Genomic DNA, 17,645 nt, shown 5'->3' with positions numbered 1-17,645 from the left:
ATTTCTGAAGGGCATTTGAGGTTGAACCATAAATGTTCATCTTGCCAGTCATGTCCACAACTCATGAATGAATGAATAAAAGAAGCAAATAAAAATCTTCAAGCTCTTATTTTTTAAATTTGGTAATAAGCATTTTATGTTCTCCTTGCCTTTGTTGGACTTGGGAGACAATAGCTGAGAAACTGGAGTCGTTTTGGAATGCATGCTCATTGTGTAACAGGACTCTTGGCTGGGATCAGTTAGGGTAGTCATCTAAGGGTCTACCTTTGGCCCATCCTATTGCAGCAATCAACTTTCTCAGTCACACTGCAGTTAGATGAGTGGACCATTTTGCTTCACCTAAAATGGAATCTTAAAGAGCAAACCAGTTACTACTGCCTCTAAGGTAAAACTATAGAACAATACCAACCAATGGTCACCCCCCTCCCAGTTGCTCTTCCTAGAAACTCATTTGCTCTAGCCGTCAATCCTACGAGATCTTCATCCATTTTGTGACATTTGCACAACCGCCAGAGCCATGACATGTCTTGAGTTCTCTGGTAGGATCTTAATAATACTTTCACTTTTGAAGTCACACATACACATGATCTGATTTTTAGATCTACCTGTGTAGTCATATCATGCCAGTTGTTCATTGTAAATACTGATGTGACACTGATTTTGTTAAAGGGAAATTGTGGGCTTGGGTAAGCATTCAACTCTCTGAAATTGCATTGTTCACCCTTGCAACACCAATCTGTGAAAAGCAAGCTTCTGGATCAGTGGTGCTGGAAGAGCACAGCAGTTCAGTGAAATTCACCAGTGGCAGAAGTTTAGAGAAAGGATAGTTGACTGTTGCAAAAACATTTGAATTTGCTTAAGAGTGTACACACCAGAGTGTCAGAAAGAATGAATAGTTTTGGAAAAGTGCAGTTTCTGAACAGTAATAAACATGAAAGCCAAATGCTAGCAATGATATATTGCGCAACCTGCAAAAGTGCTTGTTAGGGTGTGAGGACAACAGCACTTCCCCCAGCCAGTCTGCTGCTGCAGTTAGTAGGAATTAAGTGCATAGTTGCTCTCTTGAACTCCTAAACACTATCACAAAACTTGGAAAATACTGATTATTGTTATTGTTATTCCTGGTAGCTCCCCTCTGATAGTCTTATGAAACCGAAAACATGGCAGAAATTCTATATATGAATAACATTTAAAATTAGGAAGCTCAGAGGAATCTTGGGAAAACTGTCCACAGATCCCTGAAGATGGCAGGACAAGTTAATAGTGTGGTTAAAAAGGTAACTGGTCGAACTATACATAATAAGAGCAAGGCAGCTATGTTAGAGCTGTATTGGCCCTTGGTTAGGCCATAGCTGGAGTACTGCATGCATCTTTGGTATCCACACTCTAGGAAGGATGTAATTGTACAGAAGAAGGTGCAGAGGAGATTCACCCAGGATGTTGCCTGGGATGAAACATCTTAGTTACAAAGAGGGGCTGGAAAAGATCAGGTTATTTTACTTGGAGCGGAGAAGGCTGAGAGGAGACCTGATTGAGGTGTGTCAGATTCTGAGTGACATTGACAGGGTGGTGAAAGCAACTGGTTCCCTCTCATGTGGGAGCACATTTTTAAGGTGAAAGGCAGGAGGGTTTGAGGGAGAACACTTTCTTCTAGAGGGTGGTGTACTGCCTGGGAGGATAGTTGAGGCAGGTAACCTCTTAACCTTTAAAAGTGCTTGGGTGAACACTTGAACTGTCATAGCTTTCAAGGTAATGGGCTCATTGTTGCTTGTGTATTTTTGAAGGGCAGATTTGATTGGCTGCAAGATCTCTTCTGTATAATTTGCTGTGAGACTGAGCTAAATTTAGGAATGTATAACATCTGAATGTATATAACAAGAGCCAATGAAGTATTGAAATTGTGTTAATGGATTGCATCACTTGCGGACACATTATGAGACAGCTTTATGATTCATGTGATTGTGACAAGATTGAGAATGACAGTTAATTAAAATTGCCTCGCTATCATTCAGTCATTTGTTGGTATTTTCAGTCCAACATTCCATTTGTGGGAGGGCATGTCTAAAAATTAACAGCTTCTTTATTACTCTGACTAAACATTTATTCTAAAGATGAAAGCTAGAATGGCATAAGTGACACAGTTGCTCAGATCTAGGGCACTGAATCCAGGACTGTTAGAGCTGGAGACATTAAACTATGAAGTTGCAAGTTGAAAATGTAATGGTTTTAAATGCAGCTGTTTTTTGAAACTACTGTCAGATATTTTAACAGTCGCCGATGTCAGTCAATCCAGACTGGGAACAGCATCTCCAATACCATCACGCTGAGCATGGGGGCAGCCAGGGATGTGTGGTCAGTCCACAGCTGTTCACTCTGCTGACACACAGCTATGCAGTGATGCGCAGGTCAAATCACATCATCAAGTTCGCTGATGATATGACTGTAGTGGGTCTCAGCAGCATAAACGATGAGTCAGCATACAGAGAGGAGGTCAGTGGTTAATGTACTGGTGCAGATCTAACAGCTTGTCTCTAAATGTGGACAAGATGAAAGAGGTGGTTGTTGCCGTCAGGCGGGCATGGAGTGACTACTCTCCACTGGACGTCGGCTTCCCCATGGCGATAATGAAGAGCACCAAATTTCTTGGCGTACACCTGGTGGAGAATCTCACCTGGACTCTCAACACCAGCTCCATAGCCAAGAAAGCCCAGCAGCGTTTCTACTTACTGCGCAGGCTGAGGAAAGCCCACCTCCCACCCCCTCCCCATCCTCACCACATTCTACAGATGATCCATTGAGAGTACTCTGAGCTGCTGCACCACTACCTGGTTCAGTAATTGTAGCATCTCTAATCGTAAGACCCTACAGATAGTGAGGACAGTTGAAAAGATCATCGGGGTCTCTCTTCCCTTCATTACAGATATTTACACCACATGTTACATCCAAAAGGCTCTCAGACCATTGTGGAAAACCCCACACACCCCTCACCCAAACCCTTCTCCCTCCTGCCATCTGGCAGAAGATACTGAAGCATTCGGTCTCTCACGGCCAGACTGTTCAAGTTTCTTCTCCCAAGACATCAGGCTTCTTAACATAGTATGATCGGTCTTTTTTCCATCTGAAATTCTTTGCACAACTTCAAATTTCTACGAGAAAAATGTCCATTATTTGTCATTCTTCTATTACACTGTAACTTGCGTGGTTTTCACTTCTCATGCACTTTATGTTGTGTATGAGTGAGTAGTTTGTGCTGTCTATGTAGCACCCTCGTTCCTGGAGAAATGTCTCGTTTTTACTGTATCTTCTGTATATGGTAGAAATGACAAAAAATTACTCTCCTCAAAGGCTTTTTACAAAAAGGAAGAAACACGTTCTCCCAACTTTGGGATAGGAATAGATTTGATTACATTATAGGGCAAGGAAACAATTGGAACCAGAGCAAGAAGCTCTTTACTAGTTAGTGAAATGTGGGAAATTTTGGAAATTCAGGATCCTGTAAGAGGATACATTCCTACTGAAACCAAACAGCCCCCATGACAGCACCCTCACACTTTTAACTGTGCTATATTCTTTCTCCAGGGTTTTCAAATAGGTCAGGTCTAGGTATAAGAATAAACAAGACTGTTTTATCATCACTCCTGCTGAAACTTTGGTTCAAACTGGCTGTGGAACCAGAGCATAAATTACAAAAACGCTTTAATGTTTTCCTGGTTGTAAGCATAGATATCTAAACATTCTTTGATATCTTCGAAGACCATTAACACACCGAACATTAAGAGTTGTCATTGATTCCATTTGTTGATTTTGTTATTTACCTTGAGACAGGCATCAATTTCCTTTTATCTATTTTTCAAGAGTTTGGGTGAATTTATATTGATTACAGTGTTTTTACTTGGTAATTTTTTTTTCTCTCATGAATGCAAAAAATGCATCGCATTTCATTAGAAGCAATGCTTTCATGTTGCAACTAATTATTGGTGTGCTTTGTAGCCTCAGCTGCTATTTTCATTTTTAGTGCAGCATTGATATTATTTTGGGTGATTACTTTCGAATAAATGTTTATATCCTTTTACAACCTTGTATTCCAGACTAGATTATGTGCCCCATGCTGAAGATCTTGCCTCAAAGCTTCTCCAGTGCTTTCCAAAAAACAGACTGTCGGCTCACGCTGCCCTGAACCATGAGTACTTCAGTGATCTTCCTCCACGGCTTTGGGAACTCTCAGACAGTGAGTATTATTTCTAGCTTTAATCCAGATTCTACTCAGTCTGTTTCTTTGAGATGCCTAAAGATGGGTATTATTCTTACTAAAACATTTTTTTTGCTACTTGTTTAACAAATAGTACTACTTCAGGTTCGACAGTTCTGGCACTAACATCAACTATCAAGTCAAAAGTAGCAGTATTCAAGTTACCATTTTTCTTATCGGTTTATGTCAAACATAGGACAGGCCCTTTGGCTCACCATGTCTCAACCAACCATGATGTCATTCTAAGCTAATCCCATCTGTCTTCACATGATCTCTCTATGTCCTGTACATTTATTTATCTATCTAAACGGCTCTCAAACATTGCTATTGTATCTGCTTCTACCACCTCTGGTACGCACAGTAGTGCATTCAGGTACCTCCCACCTTCTGTAAAAATACAAACTTGCCTCGCACATCTCTTTAAATGGCCACACACACTCAGACACAGACGGACAAAGACACGCGGACGGACAGACAGACACACAGACACTTCCATCCTAGGAAATAGATTCTGACTCTCCACCCTTGTTCATTCCTTTCATAATTGTATATATGTCCATCAGATTACCCCTCAACCTACACTCAGCAAAAACAATTCCCGTTTGTCTAAACTCTGATAACTAATACACTCTTTTTTTAGCCTCCTTCCTCATGTATTTAATGCCTAAACTAATAAGGGTAAGTAACTCCTGTACCACCTAAAATCTCTTATCTACCTGTCTAGCTACCTTTTTAAGAAACTATGGACATGCCATTCCAGGACATTCCAGATGGCCTCCCATTTCAAGGACCACAATTTCTCATCCCACATGATCAACAATGCTCTTTATCACATCTCCATTTCCCACGCTTCCGCCCTCGAACCTCACCTGTCTAACCCAACAAAAATAGAACCCCCATGCTCCTCACCTTCCATCCTACAAATCTCTGGATATAGCACATCATCCTCTGCCACCTTCAGTGAGACCCCACCCCACCCCTATCACTTTCCGCAGAGACCATTCGCATTGCAACTCTCTCATCAAGTCCATGCCACCCACTAACCCACCCTCTACAACTGGCACCTTCCTCAGCCATCACATGAGGTGTAAAACCTGCCCTCCCCAAGTCTAACCCAAGACCCAAAAAGTTCATTTCAAATCCAGCAGAGTTTTTCCTGCACATCCCCCCCACTTCATCTACTGCATCCGTTGCTCTCGATGTAGTCTCCTCTACATTGAGGAGACAAGACACCAACTCTCAGAGCAGTTCAGAGAACATCTGTGGTCCGCAACTAACCCCATCGCCCTGTGGCCAGCCTCTTCAACTCCCCTTCCTACTCCCCTAAGGACATGCTAATCCTGGGCCTCCTGTGCCACCAAACCAAAGCCACCTGCAAGCTGGAGGAAGAACGTCTTATCTTTTGCTTCAGGACTCTACAACCACACGGCATCAATGTCGACTACACCAGTTTCCAATCTCGACTCCCCCACCACATCCTAGATCCAATCGTCCAACCCAGCACCAACCAATTGTAGTCCTCTTGACCTGACCTACCTGCCCCATCTTCCTTCCCACCTATCCTCTCCACCCTCCTTACCGTCCTAGCAAAATTCCCTCCCACTTGCATCCACCTAATGCCTTCCCAGCTACCTTCTCCCCACCCCTACTCCCTTATTTATCTCTCAACCCCCTTCTCCCTCTACATTCCTGACGAAGGGCTTATGCCCAAAATGTCAATTCCTGCTCTTTGGATGCTGTCTGACCTGCTGTGCTTTTCCAGCACCACGCACTTTGTCTCCTTCTGATCTTCTATGCTTCCCAGGATCCTACAATTCATCATGTACTCCCCTTGCCCTGTTAGTCCAAACAAAATGCATCATCTAACACTTGTCTGGATTCAACTCCATCTGCCATTTCTCTGGCTAACTTTCCAACTAACCTGTAACCTGCTGTATCCCGTGATAACCTTCCTCACTATTCACTGTTCCAACAATTTTTGCACCTGTGAGCTTAGTCATCGGACCACCTACATTTTCACCCAAATTGTTTGTAGAAATTACAGGCAGCAGTGGTCCCAGCCCTGATCCTTACACAACAGCACAGGTCACAGACCTCCAGTCAGAAAAACAGTCCTCCACTGTGGGGAATTTGAATGTGGAATTTTCTGCTGTAGACTTGACTTGATATTAAATCCTTACTCAGAATACAAATGCCAAAAGTTGGGAAACAGACTCTAATCAGTTCAGCTGAAAAAAAAATGTTTGGCTGCTATAGAAACGTTAATGTTGTTCTTCTCTTCAGTCCACGTGGAGCCAGGTTTTGCTGTTGCCACAGGACTAAAGCCTGCCTGTTTAATGATTCTGAGCAAATGCATATTACATTAGTTACAGCAACAACTGTGCTGTCAGCCGAACATCAGGCGGATGAGGATGATGCAATCACAGAGGAGGAGAAGAGTCAGGACTGAAAACAGCTGTATTGGCCCAGGATCAATTACCTGTCTCCCTCCAGGGGAGGACACAACTCCTAGGTCTTGGCTCAAGTGGAATCTGATTTAGATGAGTCCTTAGTGACTCCAGCTGTTCTGGTTGTTATTGCCAAAATTCTAACCTTTTTTTAGTTATCTGGTCATTCAAAGCACTGCGGGGAGTGATTCCACCCCCGGAAAGTCAAAGCAGCTTGTCTAGCAGCATGCAGGTGATAATTGCAACACAGTTCCAGAGACCTGGTCAATTCAGTTCTCCAGGAACGTAAGGAAGAGTTGACCACACAGCAAAACCTGCATATCATCACTGATTCACCAGAGTACTGGATTGAATATATTATTGGTCATTTAGGTGAGTTGACAGGTGATTTCTGCTCACTGAGTATTTGAGTCGTCTGTAATATAACAGCAGGAATTCATATCTGGACTATCAGTTATTCAAATGCTGTCCCAATTAATAAGGGTGGGGGTGAATAATTTCCAAGTTGGCTCTAGAGATATATTTATAAACAATGGTTCATTATGCATAACTGCAACTTCCAATGCCAGACAATTAACTTTCTTCCCAAGATCAGCAAATGTTTTGTCTCTTTGGTTGTATTTCCCAGTTTAAGATAAAGAAGGTAAACATTGGGACTTTTGCTGGATTTTAGATCTTATCCAGTTTTCTTTTCACCTCAAAGCTGATTACAACGAGACAGAGATCAATTTCACACATCTTGCTCTGTCCCCTCCCCCTGAAACAGGCTCATCTTTTTGAAGAACTGTGTCAGAGTTATTATAGTGCACGTGGCCATTCAGCCCATCATGCCTGTGCTGGATCTAATATCTACTGTCAATCTCCTGCCTTTTCCCTACATATCATGACTATGACCTGCACATGATTACGATCCAAATAACCATCCAACAGCTCTTGAAAGGCTAAGTTGAACCTGTCACCACCACATTTTCCAGCTGGTTCATTCTATAACCTAGGTATTTGTGTGAAAAAGATTTTTTTCTTACGTCACCCTTGCTACATGCAGCAATGAATAGCAACAATTTAAGCATCACACGAGTTGCTTATGCCCAGGCGATAAATAATAAGGAAACCTGAAGTAACACAATAGGAAAACTTGGATCCCTTTCAATTCAAGAACCCAGAAACAAGCCTGATTAGAAGTTAAATCACTTAAAAAAAATCTTATCCACTTTACTCAAATTTATCGGCTGATCCCTTGGATTTTTACTTATCGGGTTTTACTGTGAGCAAAAACTTTTTACTAGCAGGCCATCCATGAAGGGCCACAGGCATGTTCCTAGTGAAATGAGACATCTAGTTATGTATAGATTGGCCCCACCCCTGACTCAATAGCAGGAGACAACCCATTGCCTTGACCCCAAAAGACCCTGTGTCCCAGTGAATACATCCCCTGTCTCAGTTCCTCAGTATGAGCACAAGATTTATATGCAAACTAAAATTGCAAAACTAAATATAATTTTGCAATCCGTGATATTAAGTTAGACACTAAAATCAGAGCTTATAACACTTTTTGACAGTAGAAGTACTGCATTAGTTATAGTAGAAGCTCAAATGTTTGCACAAGTAACATAAGTTGGGTGATAGCATCTCTAAGGAATTTGTGTCTGATATTTAATGCTTTCTTTAACCGTTAGTACTTAGTCTCAAACCTAGACCTTTTTTAATTATTAGGATGGGAATGAAAGTATATTACATAATACAAAATTAGCTATCAGCTTCTCTACAGTTTAGTATAAAGCAACAAAGATCATGTTTTCACAAGCTTCTCAATGAAACCAAAATGCTAAGGATGTTCCATGTTTTTCCGTGCAATGACTCCAAGAGGAGGTGCTGGGGGAGGCAATATCCTCGTGATATTATCAATGGATTGTTTCGTCCTGTTAACATTCCACGGACCCTGATTTGAATTCCACCACAGCAGATGGTGAGATTTGAATTCAGTTTAAAAAAAAACTGGAATTAAGATTCCAATTATAACCATGAATCCTTTCTTGATTGTCAGGAAAAACCCACCTGGTCCACTAATGTCCTTTAGGGAAGGAAACCGCCATCCTTACCCAATCTGGCCTAAGTGTGACTCTAGACCCACAGCCATGTGGTTGACTGTTGAACTGTTCTCTGGGCAATAAGGAATGGGCAATAAATGCTGTTCTAATCAGCCTTCATCTAACGAATGACTTTAATAAAATCCTTTTAATTGTCAGGCCGAAAGGTTGCCATTGAGTAATTATGTAAGGACCCATTTCCCACAGAAAATTACATCCTGTCGAATGGTGGCACAAGAAACCAAACTGGGTTGGCTGACTTTCTGTCATCTTTCTTGACAAAACGTATCTTGTGATTTTTCCTCTATGTGAAAAATTAATCAACTTTCTTCTTTTTCTTGCAAAAAGAAGCTTTAGCCATAGCCCAATGAAACTTGCTACTGTGGATTGACTCAGTGGCTACACCTGGATGAATGTTGCAGACTTCTTCACTGGTAGAATTAATTGGATCACCCAAGAAGCAGTTAGTAATTTAGGTGGCTTGTTGTCAATCATTGTATCAATCTATTGTCAAACTTGCAGTATTGGCTACTTTTTGGCAGATACAAGTCTGTTGGATCTATGAGGCAGAATGTATGTTTATGGGAATAATCAAGCAAATGCATCATGCCAAAACATCATGATTCTCTGAGAGGTCGCCATTCTATGCTTTTGTGAATTGAACTTCAATCTTTTGAAGTTTCTCACTTGTGAATGAAGGGCTTGTGTTTGGTTTCAGGGAGTTTCAGTAATGTGATTGGCTAAATTAATGTTTTAAAAATAACAAGTGGTGGATGTGCAGGCTTTCCAGGTGTAAATTGTCCAGAGTTAAGGCCTTTACAAGGACCAAGAATTCAGAAAATTCCCCTTTTTGTTTAACCTATGGTGTGTTAGTGAACAGAATGAAAGTTGTGACGTGTACAACGCAGACAATGCTTTGGTGATGCTGGATCTGATTCCATTCCCTTCTGGTGGTCATCTGTCTTGCGAGATGGTGGTTTACATCTTTGCGATCAACTGTGATAAACATCACCAGCATTGGCTCAGGCCCCCACCTTGCCTCTCTTGCTGTGCTTAATGATGCTGTAAAAATCATATCGCATTTGTTGGGCTATTTTCTCTGAGAACTCTCAGCCAACTGAGCTTACCATTTCTCTGTGTTTCTGATGCCCCTCTGTGCCATCAGCCTCCGGTGGTCTTGATCGTCTGCAACTGTCTCCAACTTGTACATGTTAGCATCCACCATTATCTTATTTATCTTCTAGTTCTCCTTGTTGTGGTAGTGTAGGTTAAGCAGCCATCTCACTGTTCAGGAGGTCTTTGGCTGTCTGGCAATCATTCATTTGATGGAAGTAGTCAAGCCATCAATTGGTGTTACGGCCACCACAGGGGAAGCTAGGCCTTCTCTCCCGAAGAAAGAAACACTGTCACTGCACTATACTTGCCCTCAGGAATGAGTGTATATTTTTCAATCAACTTGATCAGCGATGTTATTGCACACCTCTGGAGCAGGTGGAACCTGAACCCAAGTCTCATGGCTCAGAAATAGAGACAATATCACAGCACCACAAGTGCCCTTTGAAATGAAAGCTGAAAGGACTGTGGATACTGTATAAATCAGAAGCAAAACAGAAATTGATGGAATAGCTCAGTCGGTTCTGAACCAGTTCTTAGAAAGGATTACAGGACCTGAAACATGAAGTCTGATTTCTCTTCACAGATGCTGCCAGTTCGGCTGAGCTTTTCCAGCAACTTCTGGTTTTGCCCTTGGTAATTATTGTATCCTGTGTAATCAGTCTTGCTGAAGTCACTTAAGACCATGTATGGTCGTCTCCATTGTTCATGAGCTTTCTCTTGCAGTTAGGAGACCAAAGATCATATAACTTGTGGATTTTCCAGTTCTAAAACCACAGTGGAATTTCGGGTAGGTCCATTCAGCCATGATCAGTAGTCTTTTAAAGGCAATATGGACAGTACTCAGAAGGAATCTACCATGGTAGTTGTGGTCACTCTTGTTCTTGTACAAGATCACAATCTTTGCATCATGCACACAGCCTGATGCATTGCCTCCCCTCTGTTGGAAAGAGACTTCAGGGAAGATCTCCACGGAACAGCTAGAAATTGAACCCACAGTGAAGAAACTTTGTAAAGCTATTACTAGACTTGCTTCCCATTGGCAAAACTCTAGGTGACAATACTGCACTGCCTGAACTTACAATGGTGGCAAGCAATCACTCCTGTGGAAGCTCATTCTGTGCTTTTTAACACAATAGTCTATTGTGCTCTTGGATCTATGCGAGTCACATCAAAAATAACATTGCATCAAATTTAATGAGTGAACTGTTAACTAAAGTTGGATTGTTCCATCAAATCTGAGATACTAAGACCTTTCATTAGTAAGCTGCTATATTTTCATGAGCTCTTTTTTGTTTTTGTCTGTCCCTCAGTATTTTTCTCATATGGTAGAGGCCAGGTATAGGAATCAGCATTGTGCTCCTGATATTTCTGTTGTTGAAATACAGCACTGCATCAGTCATGTCCCCCTTGCCTGTCACTCTAATTGTTTGCCTGGAGCACTAGAAGACAGAGTAACTTATACAGTCCAACTGCTTCAATTCAAAGTTGATGGTCTATTAGCTGATACAGAGATCTCTTGTAGTTCGCATTTAGCTTTCAAAGGAGCATGGGGGTTACACATTGTAACAAATATGCTTTTTTTTTAATTAAAGCCTTATCTAAAGATATTTGAGTTTTCTGTGATGTATATTTCATTTCTTTTGAAGAGTGGTGCTGTTAAGCTTTATACTATACACATCATTAATCTGACAACAGCAGCGTATGTTTTATTTATACTGGATGTGGCTACTGGCATCTGAAACTTCGGAAAAATTGACACATTTCATTTAAAATTGGATGTAGGGAGCACAAATCTAAATCATCAATCACCATTGTAGTTATTTCGTGTGAATTTTCAGTTGTCAGTTCCTGAGGTTTCCTGTGAAAAGTGACTGACAGCTCCTGCAGACAAACCCCACTGGTAAAATCTATGTGGCGTTCTGGAGTTGGAGAAAGCAGATGATAAATTAAATGTTTGTAGTGTTTTGCTGGGAACAAGTAAGTATTTTTCAACTTTATTTTTGTTTTGCAGGAAGGTGAGGTGTGTTACCTTGCGTGCACTTCCAGTTTGGATTCCATAATCTGACAATCTGTTTTTTGATATGTTCAGAAGGGTACTTGCAAACATTGTTCTCAACCTTCCCCACCCCAGCCAAATTTTAATTTAAATTAATTTAATGCATGATTGAATGTATTGTTGTAAGGAAGAGAAAGCAATTGATCATTCTCAGCTCTTGAAGAGACATTTTAAGATAAACTTCAAAAACTACCTTCAACCCTGGCACACACCTTTTATGCTCGATCTGTGCAGGCAAAGAAACTGGTGTTGTGGTCAAACTACTCTGCCTGAACCTTGCTACCCTCTCCTCCATTCTCAAATGTACTATTTTGTGGCCAGGTGTGAGGGTTAGGCCAAAGGCAGTCTGCCACAAAGTGCACGAGACTTGACCAATACCTCGGCAGTGTCCTGTTGGCCAAAGCAACTACTGATAAAGAGATCCAGCATTGCTTCCAGTGTGCTACTCAGCCTTCGGCCGCCTGAGGAAAAGGGTGTTTGAGGACAACATCAGTTCTAATACCAAGAACATTGTTCACAGGGCTGTGGTGGTTCCTGCTCTCCTACAGGTTCTGAGATGTGGACTTTCGACAGCAGATACCTCAAGGTGCTGGAACAAGATTCTGCAAATCCACTGGGAAGAAAGACGTGCCAATATCAGTGTTTTCAACCCTGCCAATATCCCCATCATCGAGGCTCTGACCACCCTTGATTGGCTGCGATGGGCTGGGCACACCGTCCACATGACTGACCCAAGATTCCCCAAGCAGATGTTCTATTCCCAGCTTCAAAACAGCAGGCAAGCCCCCAGTAGACAGAGAAAGGGCTTCAGGGATATCCTTAAGGCCTCGCTGGCAAAATGTGGCATTCCCACAGACACCTGGGAATCACTGGCCCTAGACCCTCAAAATGGAGGAGGAACATCCAAAAAAGCATTGAGCACCTCGAGACTTACCATTGGGGGAGGCAAAGAGGAAGTCAGGCAAAAACAGCGAAAGGAGTATCTGGCTGTGCCAACGCCACATCGGTCTTTACAGCCATCTATGGACTTGCCCTGAGAGCGGAAAAGAGTCATCCTCATCTGCAAGCGATCACTGATGATGATGATGATGATGCATGACACTCGAGAGACAATCAAGGAGAAAGAGGAATGACAGACTATGGAGTGAGAGTGAGACAAATCATAAACTGATGGACTTGCTCGGTGGCATGGGCATCTCCTTTTGTCCCATTAATGACATTTTGGAGGGAAGATAAGACCCTAAATGGACACTAATTGCCCTGTTAAGACCCTTAATTGGCCTGATGGTGAGCATGTAACCAACACCATAGCTGTTGCTGTTAAAAATTGTGTTGGGGACAAGAGTGACAGTCCGGGCTTGCCTGCGCAGCTTTCAAACTCATTGCCTGGGGAGTGTAAAATCCAGTCCATGGAGCTCCTGAGTAATTTCAAATGGCCTAGTGCTGCCATCTTTTCCACCAGCAATGAGGCAGCAGTAAGTTTAGGAATCAAAGATGGACTACAGGGCCCAGACAGTGCAGGGCACTTTGTGCAATTTTGTGTGCTCTTTTTGACAAGAGTTGGACAGTATTGCTGCTGAGACTGAACCCCAGCTGCAGGGTATGGAATCACTGTACCAATATCGCTTTGGGAGTCAGAGGGCATGATATCTCAGCACGCATTGCTTCTAATGTACGCAGCAGGCAAATGTCACACTATGTCTCTGCAGAAGGCACAAAATCATGAGGCTAGCATCAAATCCACTAACCTGTAATTCTTAAAACAAGCTCTGATCTCTTAAAAAGGGAGTACTTTCGAACTGGACCATTTGCTGGAAGTCACAACACAATGATCTGGGAAAGGCTCAGCATAGCAGAGAATGGGCTCTGAGGCTTTCTGACACTGAACGTGGAGACCTTGTTTCAAAAGGTCAGGACTAATGCTAACCATCTACATGGGGCTTCAGAGGCCCAGCAGATAAACATTGCCAAGACCCATGTTGCTGTTGTGGTTGATCCAGCCTCAAGGATCCGAAAGCAGTGTTTTCAAACCGGTCGTCATCAGTAGAGTGTCTTCAAATGTCAGGCTTCCAATGATGTGCCTCTTACTCTGCTCAATACGCCAACCTGTCTCCAAGAACTCACATCAATTGCAATTTATATCTAATTTCTATTGCTTCACCTCACACTCTCTTTCACTGGTCCGCAGGAGGTTAAGGGGCAACCTAATAGCTTTTAAGATTGTGAAAAACATGGAAAGTATGAGGCTTTTCCCCCCAAGATGAAGGGGTCACAATTACTAGGGGACACAGGTTCAAGGTGTTGGGGGTGGAAGTTTGAAAGTGATGTGCAAGGCAAGTTTTTCACACAAAAAACAGCAGTGCTGCTGGAGGAGGTGGTGGAAATAGATACAATAGTAGCACTCAAGAAGCCCCCCCCGGATCAATATGAGTAAGGATGGGATAGAGAGATACAGATCCTTAAGTAAAGACAGTTTGAGTATGGAAGGGCAGAATGTGTTGGAGCAGGCTTGGAGGGCCAAAGGGCCTGATTCTGTGCTGTGAGCTTCACAGCTGCTTCTCACTACACATACACAGCCCAGCAACTCTTTGTGGAAATTCCATGATCCCAAACAGACTGACTGAGTGTGGTGCAGTATTTATCTCTTTATTGTGATGCTGGGGAAGGTTGTTGCCAACGTTGGAACTTGCCTCAAGAAGTGCTGCATCTATTAAAAATGAAAGCTGTTTCATTTAAAATCTTCCAACTCGCATCCCACTCCTGTCATTCCTCAGTCCTTGACATCTGTGGATGCTGTAAGTCTGCACAACTTTACTTCATGTTCCCCTTCTCTCAAAAGCAACCCTCCTATGTCTTTCCTTGAAGTCAGCCAATTGGTGGGAGCTGGCCAGTCAGAGGTGGCAGAACAAGAGACTGGTGAAGTGACGGCATCACTGGTGCTCATTCCCGTACCCACAAGTTTAGATCCTGGCACTGCACGTACCTTTTTATGAGGATACCTCAGACAGGATCTGCATGAGGTGAGACAATGGGTACAAGTTAATACTGCAGCCACAACAAAGGCATTACAAGTGCATGCTTACTAGATGGAGAGGTCAAATGTGTGCTGTTACAGAAGCCTCAGTTGGTCACTTCAGTAAATGGGCCACGGAGAAAGACTAATAGATAAGCACTATTAAATCCGTGGGCTTTTGACAGGCCAAAGCATGATTGCATTCTACTCCAAATTAACCACTGTAAGCAGTTTAATACCCCCCCCCCCCCGCCCCATCCCAAGCTGCATTCAGCATGATTAATGAGGTAGCTAGCATTTTCTTTGCCTGAGGGCAGTCCTCACTGATTTCAATTCTTGTGGGCTCTCTCAATCTGGTGAGAAATCGTGTATGTCAAAATAAAGCCACAAATGCCTGTCTGTTTCCCAAACTGAGCTCATTGGTTCTGTAGGTAAGCACACACCGGAAACAGTACAGTTTAACTAAAGCTCCTTCCTGAATTACTCTGCTTATGGCATTTGACAAAAATAAAAGCAAACAACATTTGATGCTGGGAATCAGAAACAAGATCAGAAATTGCTGGAGAAACTCAGCAGGTATGGCAGCATCTGTGAGTAGAGTTAACGTTTACCCTTTCTGTCCACACCTGAATTTTCCCAGCAATTTCTGTGTTTGTTTGTGACATGCATTGAGATGGTTCAAACTGCAAACAAATTATTTTCCTTTCATAAAGTCACAGCACAGAATCAGACCCTTCATTCTTAAGTGTCCATGACGATCACCTTTGCCAAACTAAGCTAGTCTAATTTCCCTGCATTTGGCCCAAATCTCCCCACACCTTTCCTATTCATTTATCTGTCGAAATATATTTTAAACGTTGCAACTATACCTGCATTTACCACTTCCACTGGCAGTTTATTCCACATATGAGCCACCTTCTGTGAGGGAAAAGTAATTCCCCTCGTCCCCTTTAAATTAATCTTCTCTCACCTTAAAAATATACCCGCTTGTTTTGGACTCGCCTACCCTAGGAAAACGGCCCTTGCTGTTCACCTTAACTATACCCCTCACGATTTTATTTCTAATAGATTTTACAAAACGTTTTCCTAGAATTTCGAAGTTTGAGCTTTTGTAGAGATAATGATAAACACCTTGGTTCTATGCAGAAGTCCCTAAACAAGGCATCCATTTTCTAAAATGCCTTTGTGCTATTAGCTCTGACCTTGTAAGATAAACGAACGTTATAATTTAAGTGTGATAAATCCAGGCTTTTTAAATTGTATTCACATCGGATTTCTTAAGTTTCTCAGTCTGTCCATTTGTCTTAGATTTAAGACTTTAACCTTGAAACTACAAGTTATGATCCTGAAACTAGAAGCCACATCCTAAAACAGATGAATAATGAACCAGGTTTTCACACTTTGTGTGGTCTGAGACTCTTTAGTAGACTTTGTTTTTTTTTGGCTGAAAAAATATGTATCCCTTGTCCTTTAAAACCATTCACAACTTCTCTCTAATCCTATAAAAATTAACACAGGCAGTGATGCAGACAATATTATCTGATATTTTCAGCATTCTATTGAGTGTTTGACTACCAACATGGTGAATGACATTCATGTTAATCGACACTGGCCTAATTTTGAAATAAAAATGAAATCAGCATTTGTATTAATCTTTTAGAATGTGTTATTCATCTATCATTTAATTTTAATTATAATTATGACCATGTACAGTGTTCTCCTTTTGATTTCATATAAGTGTCTTTTGTGTTAGTTGTTGTTTAAAATGATATGAGTAAGCCTGTGAATAGTAAGGTCCATTATATATTGTTGAGAATATTTGGTGATGCAGAAGTTACAAATTCTTCCAACCAGTATGATTAACGATTTAGAATTTCATTTGTCTAATGAAATAAGCTTTACATTTTGTTATTTTAACTGGCTTAACACAGCAGCTTCTGGGATTTCGTTGTACCACCCATTTAAACTGCTATATTGATGATTGGCATTTGAGTTGAAGTATTTTACTGTAAATAGCGAAGATAGTGAGAGGTATTAGACTGTCGCCTCTTGCTGGGTATAAGAAATTAACCAGCTCCATGCTGTGTGGTGACATCTCAATCCTCTTCTGTCGGGGGTGGGGGGGCGGCGCAGTTAAGAATTGCCAGAATTTCGAGAAACGTATGGTGCCCCACACATTTTGAATATTGTAGTGGGACTTCTTGGCTAATTTTGTCTTATTAAGCGGTTGCCAGTTCGTTATCATAATGCGGATAAACCCTGATCTGCCAGTATATAATTATAATATTTTTTAAAATGCTCCTGTATTATCACACTATAACAGGCTGCCAGCAGAGAAATGCTTGTTCCAATCATTAACAGACACAATCTCTACAGAACACCAGAGGGGAATTAAAATTGAGAAAAAAAATACCTCAAGGGTGGTAATTTTAATATAAGAATTTAATTTGTTATTTTCCATATTAAGATTTTTGCTGTATTAATCCTTTTATCAGCGCTCAGCAGGTTATTTGCACAAGCATAACCATAAGGTGATATTCATTTCCAGAATGGGTCTGCGTGGAGCTCCAAACAGTGACTGATGCAAATCCTTTTGAAGGCCAGACCAAAGATGAAAATCTACATATTTTAAATAAAAGCAGTGCTACAAGCCTCGAGAAATGTTTAGATGTAGTGA

General features: G+C 41.7%; 1 protein-coding gene across 4 annotated transcripts in view; it reads left to right on the top strand.

Annotated features, from left to right (window-relative positions):
* Window positions 1–17,645, top strand: part of cdk14 (cyclin dependent kinase 14) — a 657,100-nt gene that overhangs the window by 471,383 nt on the left and 168,072 nt on the right. For all 4 annotated transcript variants that reach the window (XM_060824928.1, XM_060824931.1, XM_060824929.1 and 1 more), the window contains one exon: window positions 4,089–4,228. In XM_060824928.1, coding sequence (XP_060680911.1) covers window positions 4,089–4,228 — 140 coding nt within the window. The remainder of the gene's footprint in view (window positions 1–4,088; window positions 4,229–17,645) is intronic.

The sequence above is a fragment of the Hemiscyllium ocellatum genome, chromosome 5 (assembly GCF_020745735.1).
Source record: "Hemiscyllium ocellatum isolate sHemOce1 chromosome 5, sHemOce1.pat.X.cur, whole genome shotgun sequence".
Lineage (NCBI taxonomy): Eukaryota > Metazoa > Chordata > Chondrichthyes > Orectolobiformes > Hemiscylliidae > Hemiscyllium > Hemiscyllium ocellatum.
Note: the sequence above shows the minus strand (reverse complement) of the source record. Positions and strands in the feature narration are given on the sequence as shown.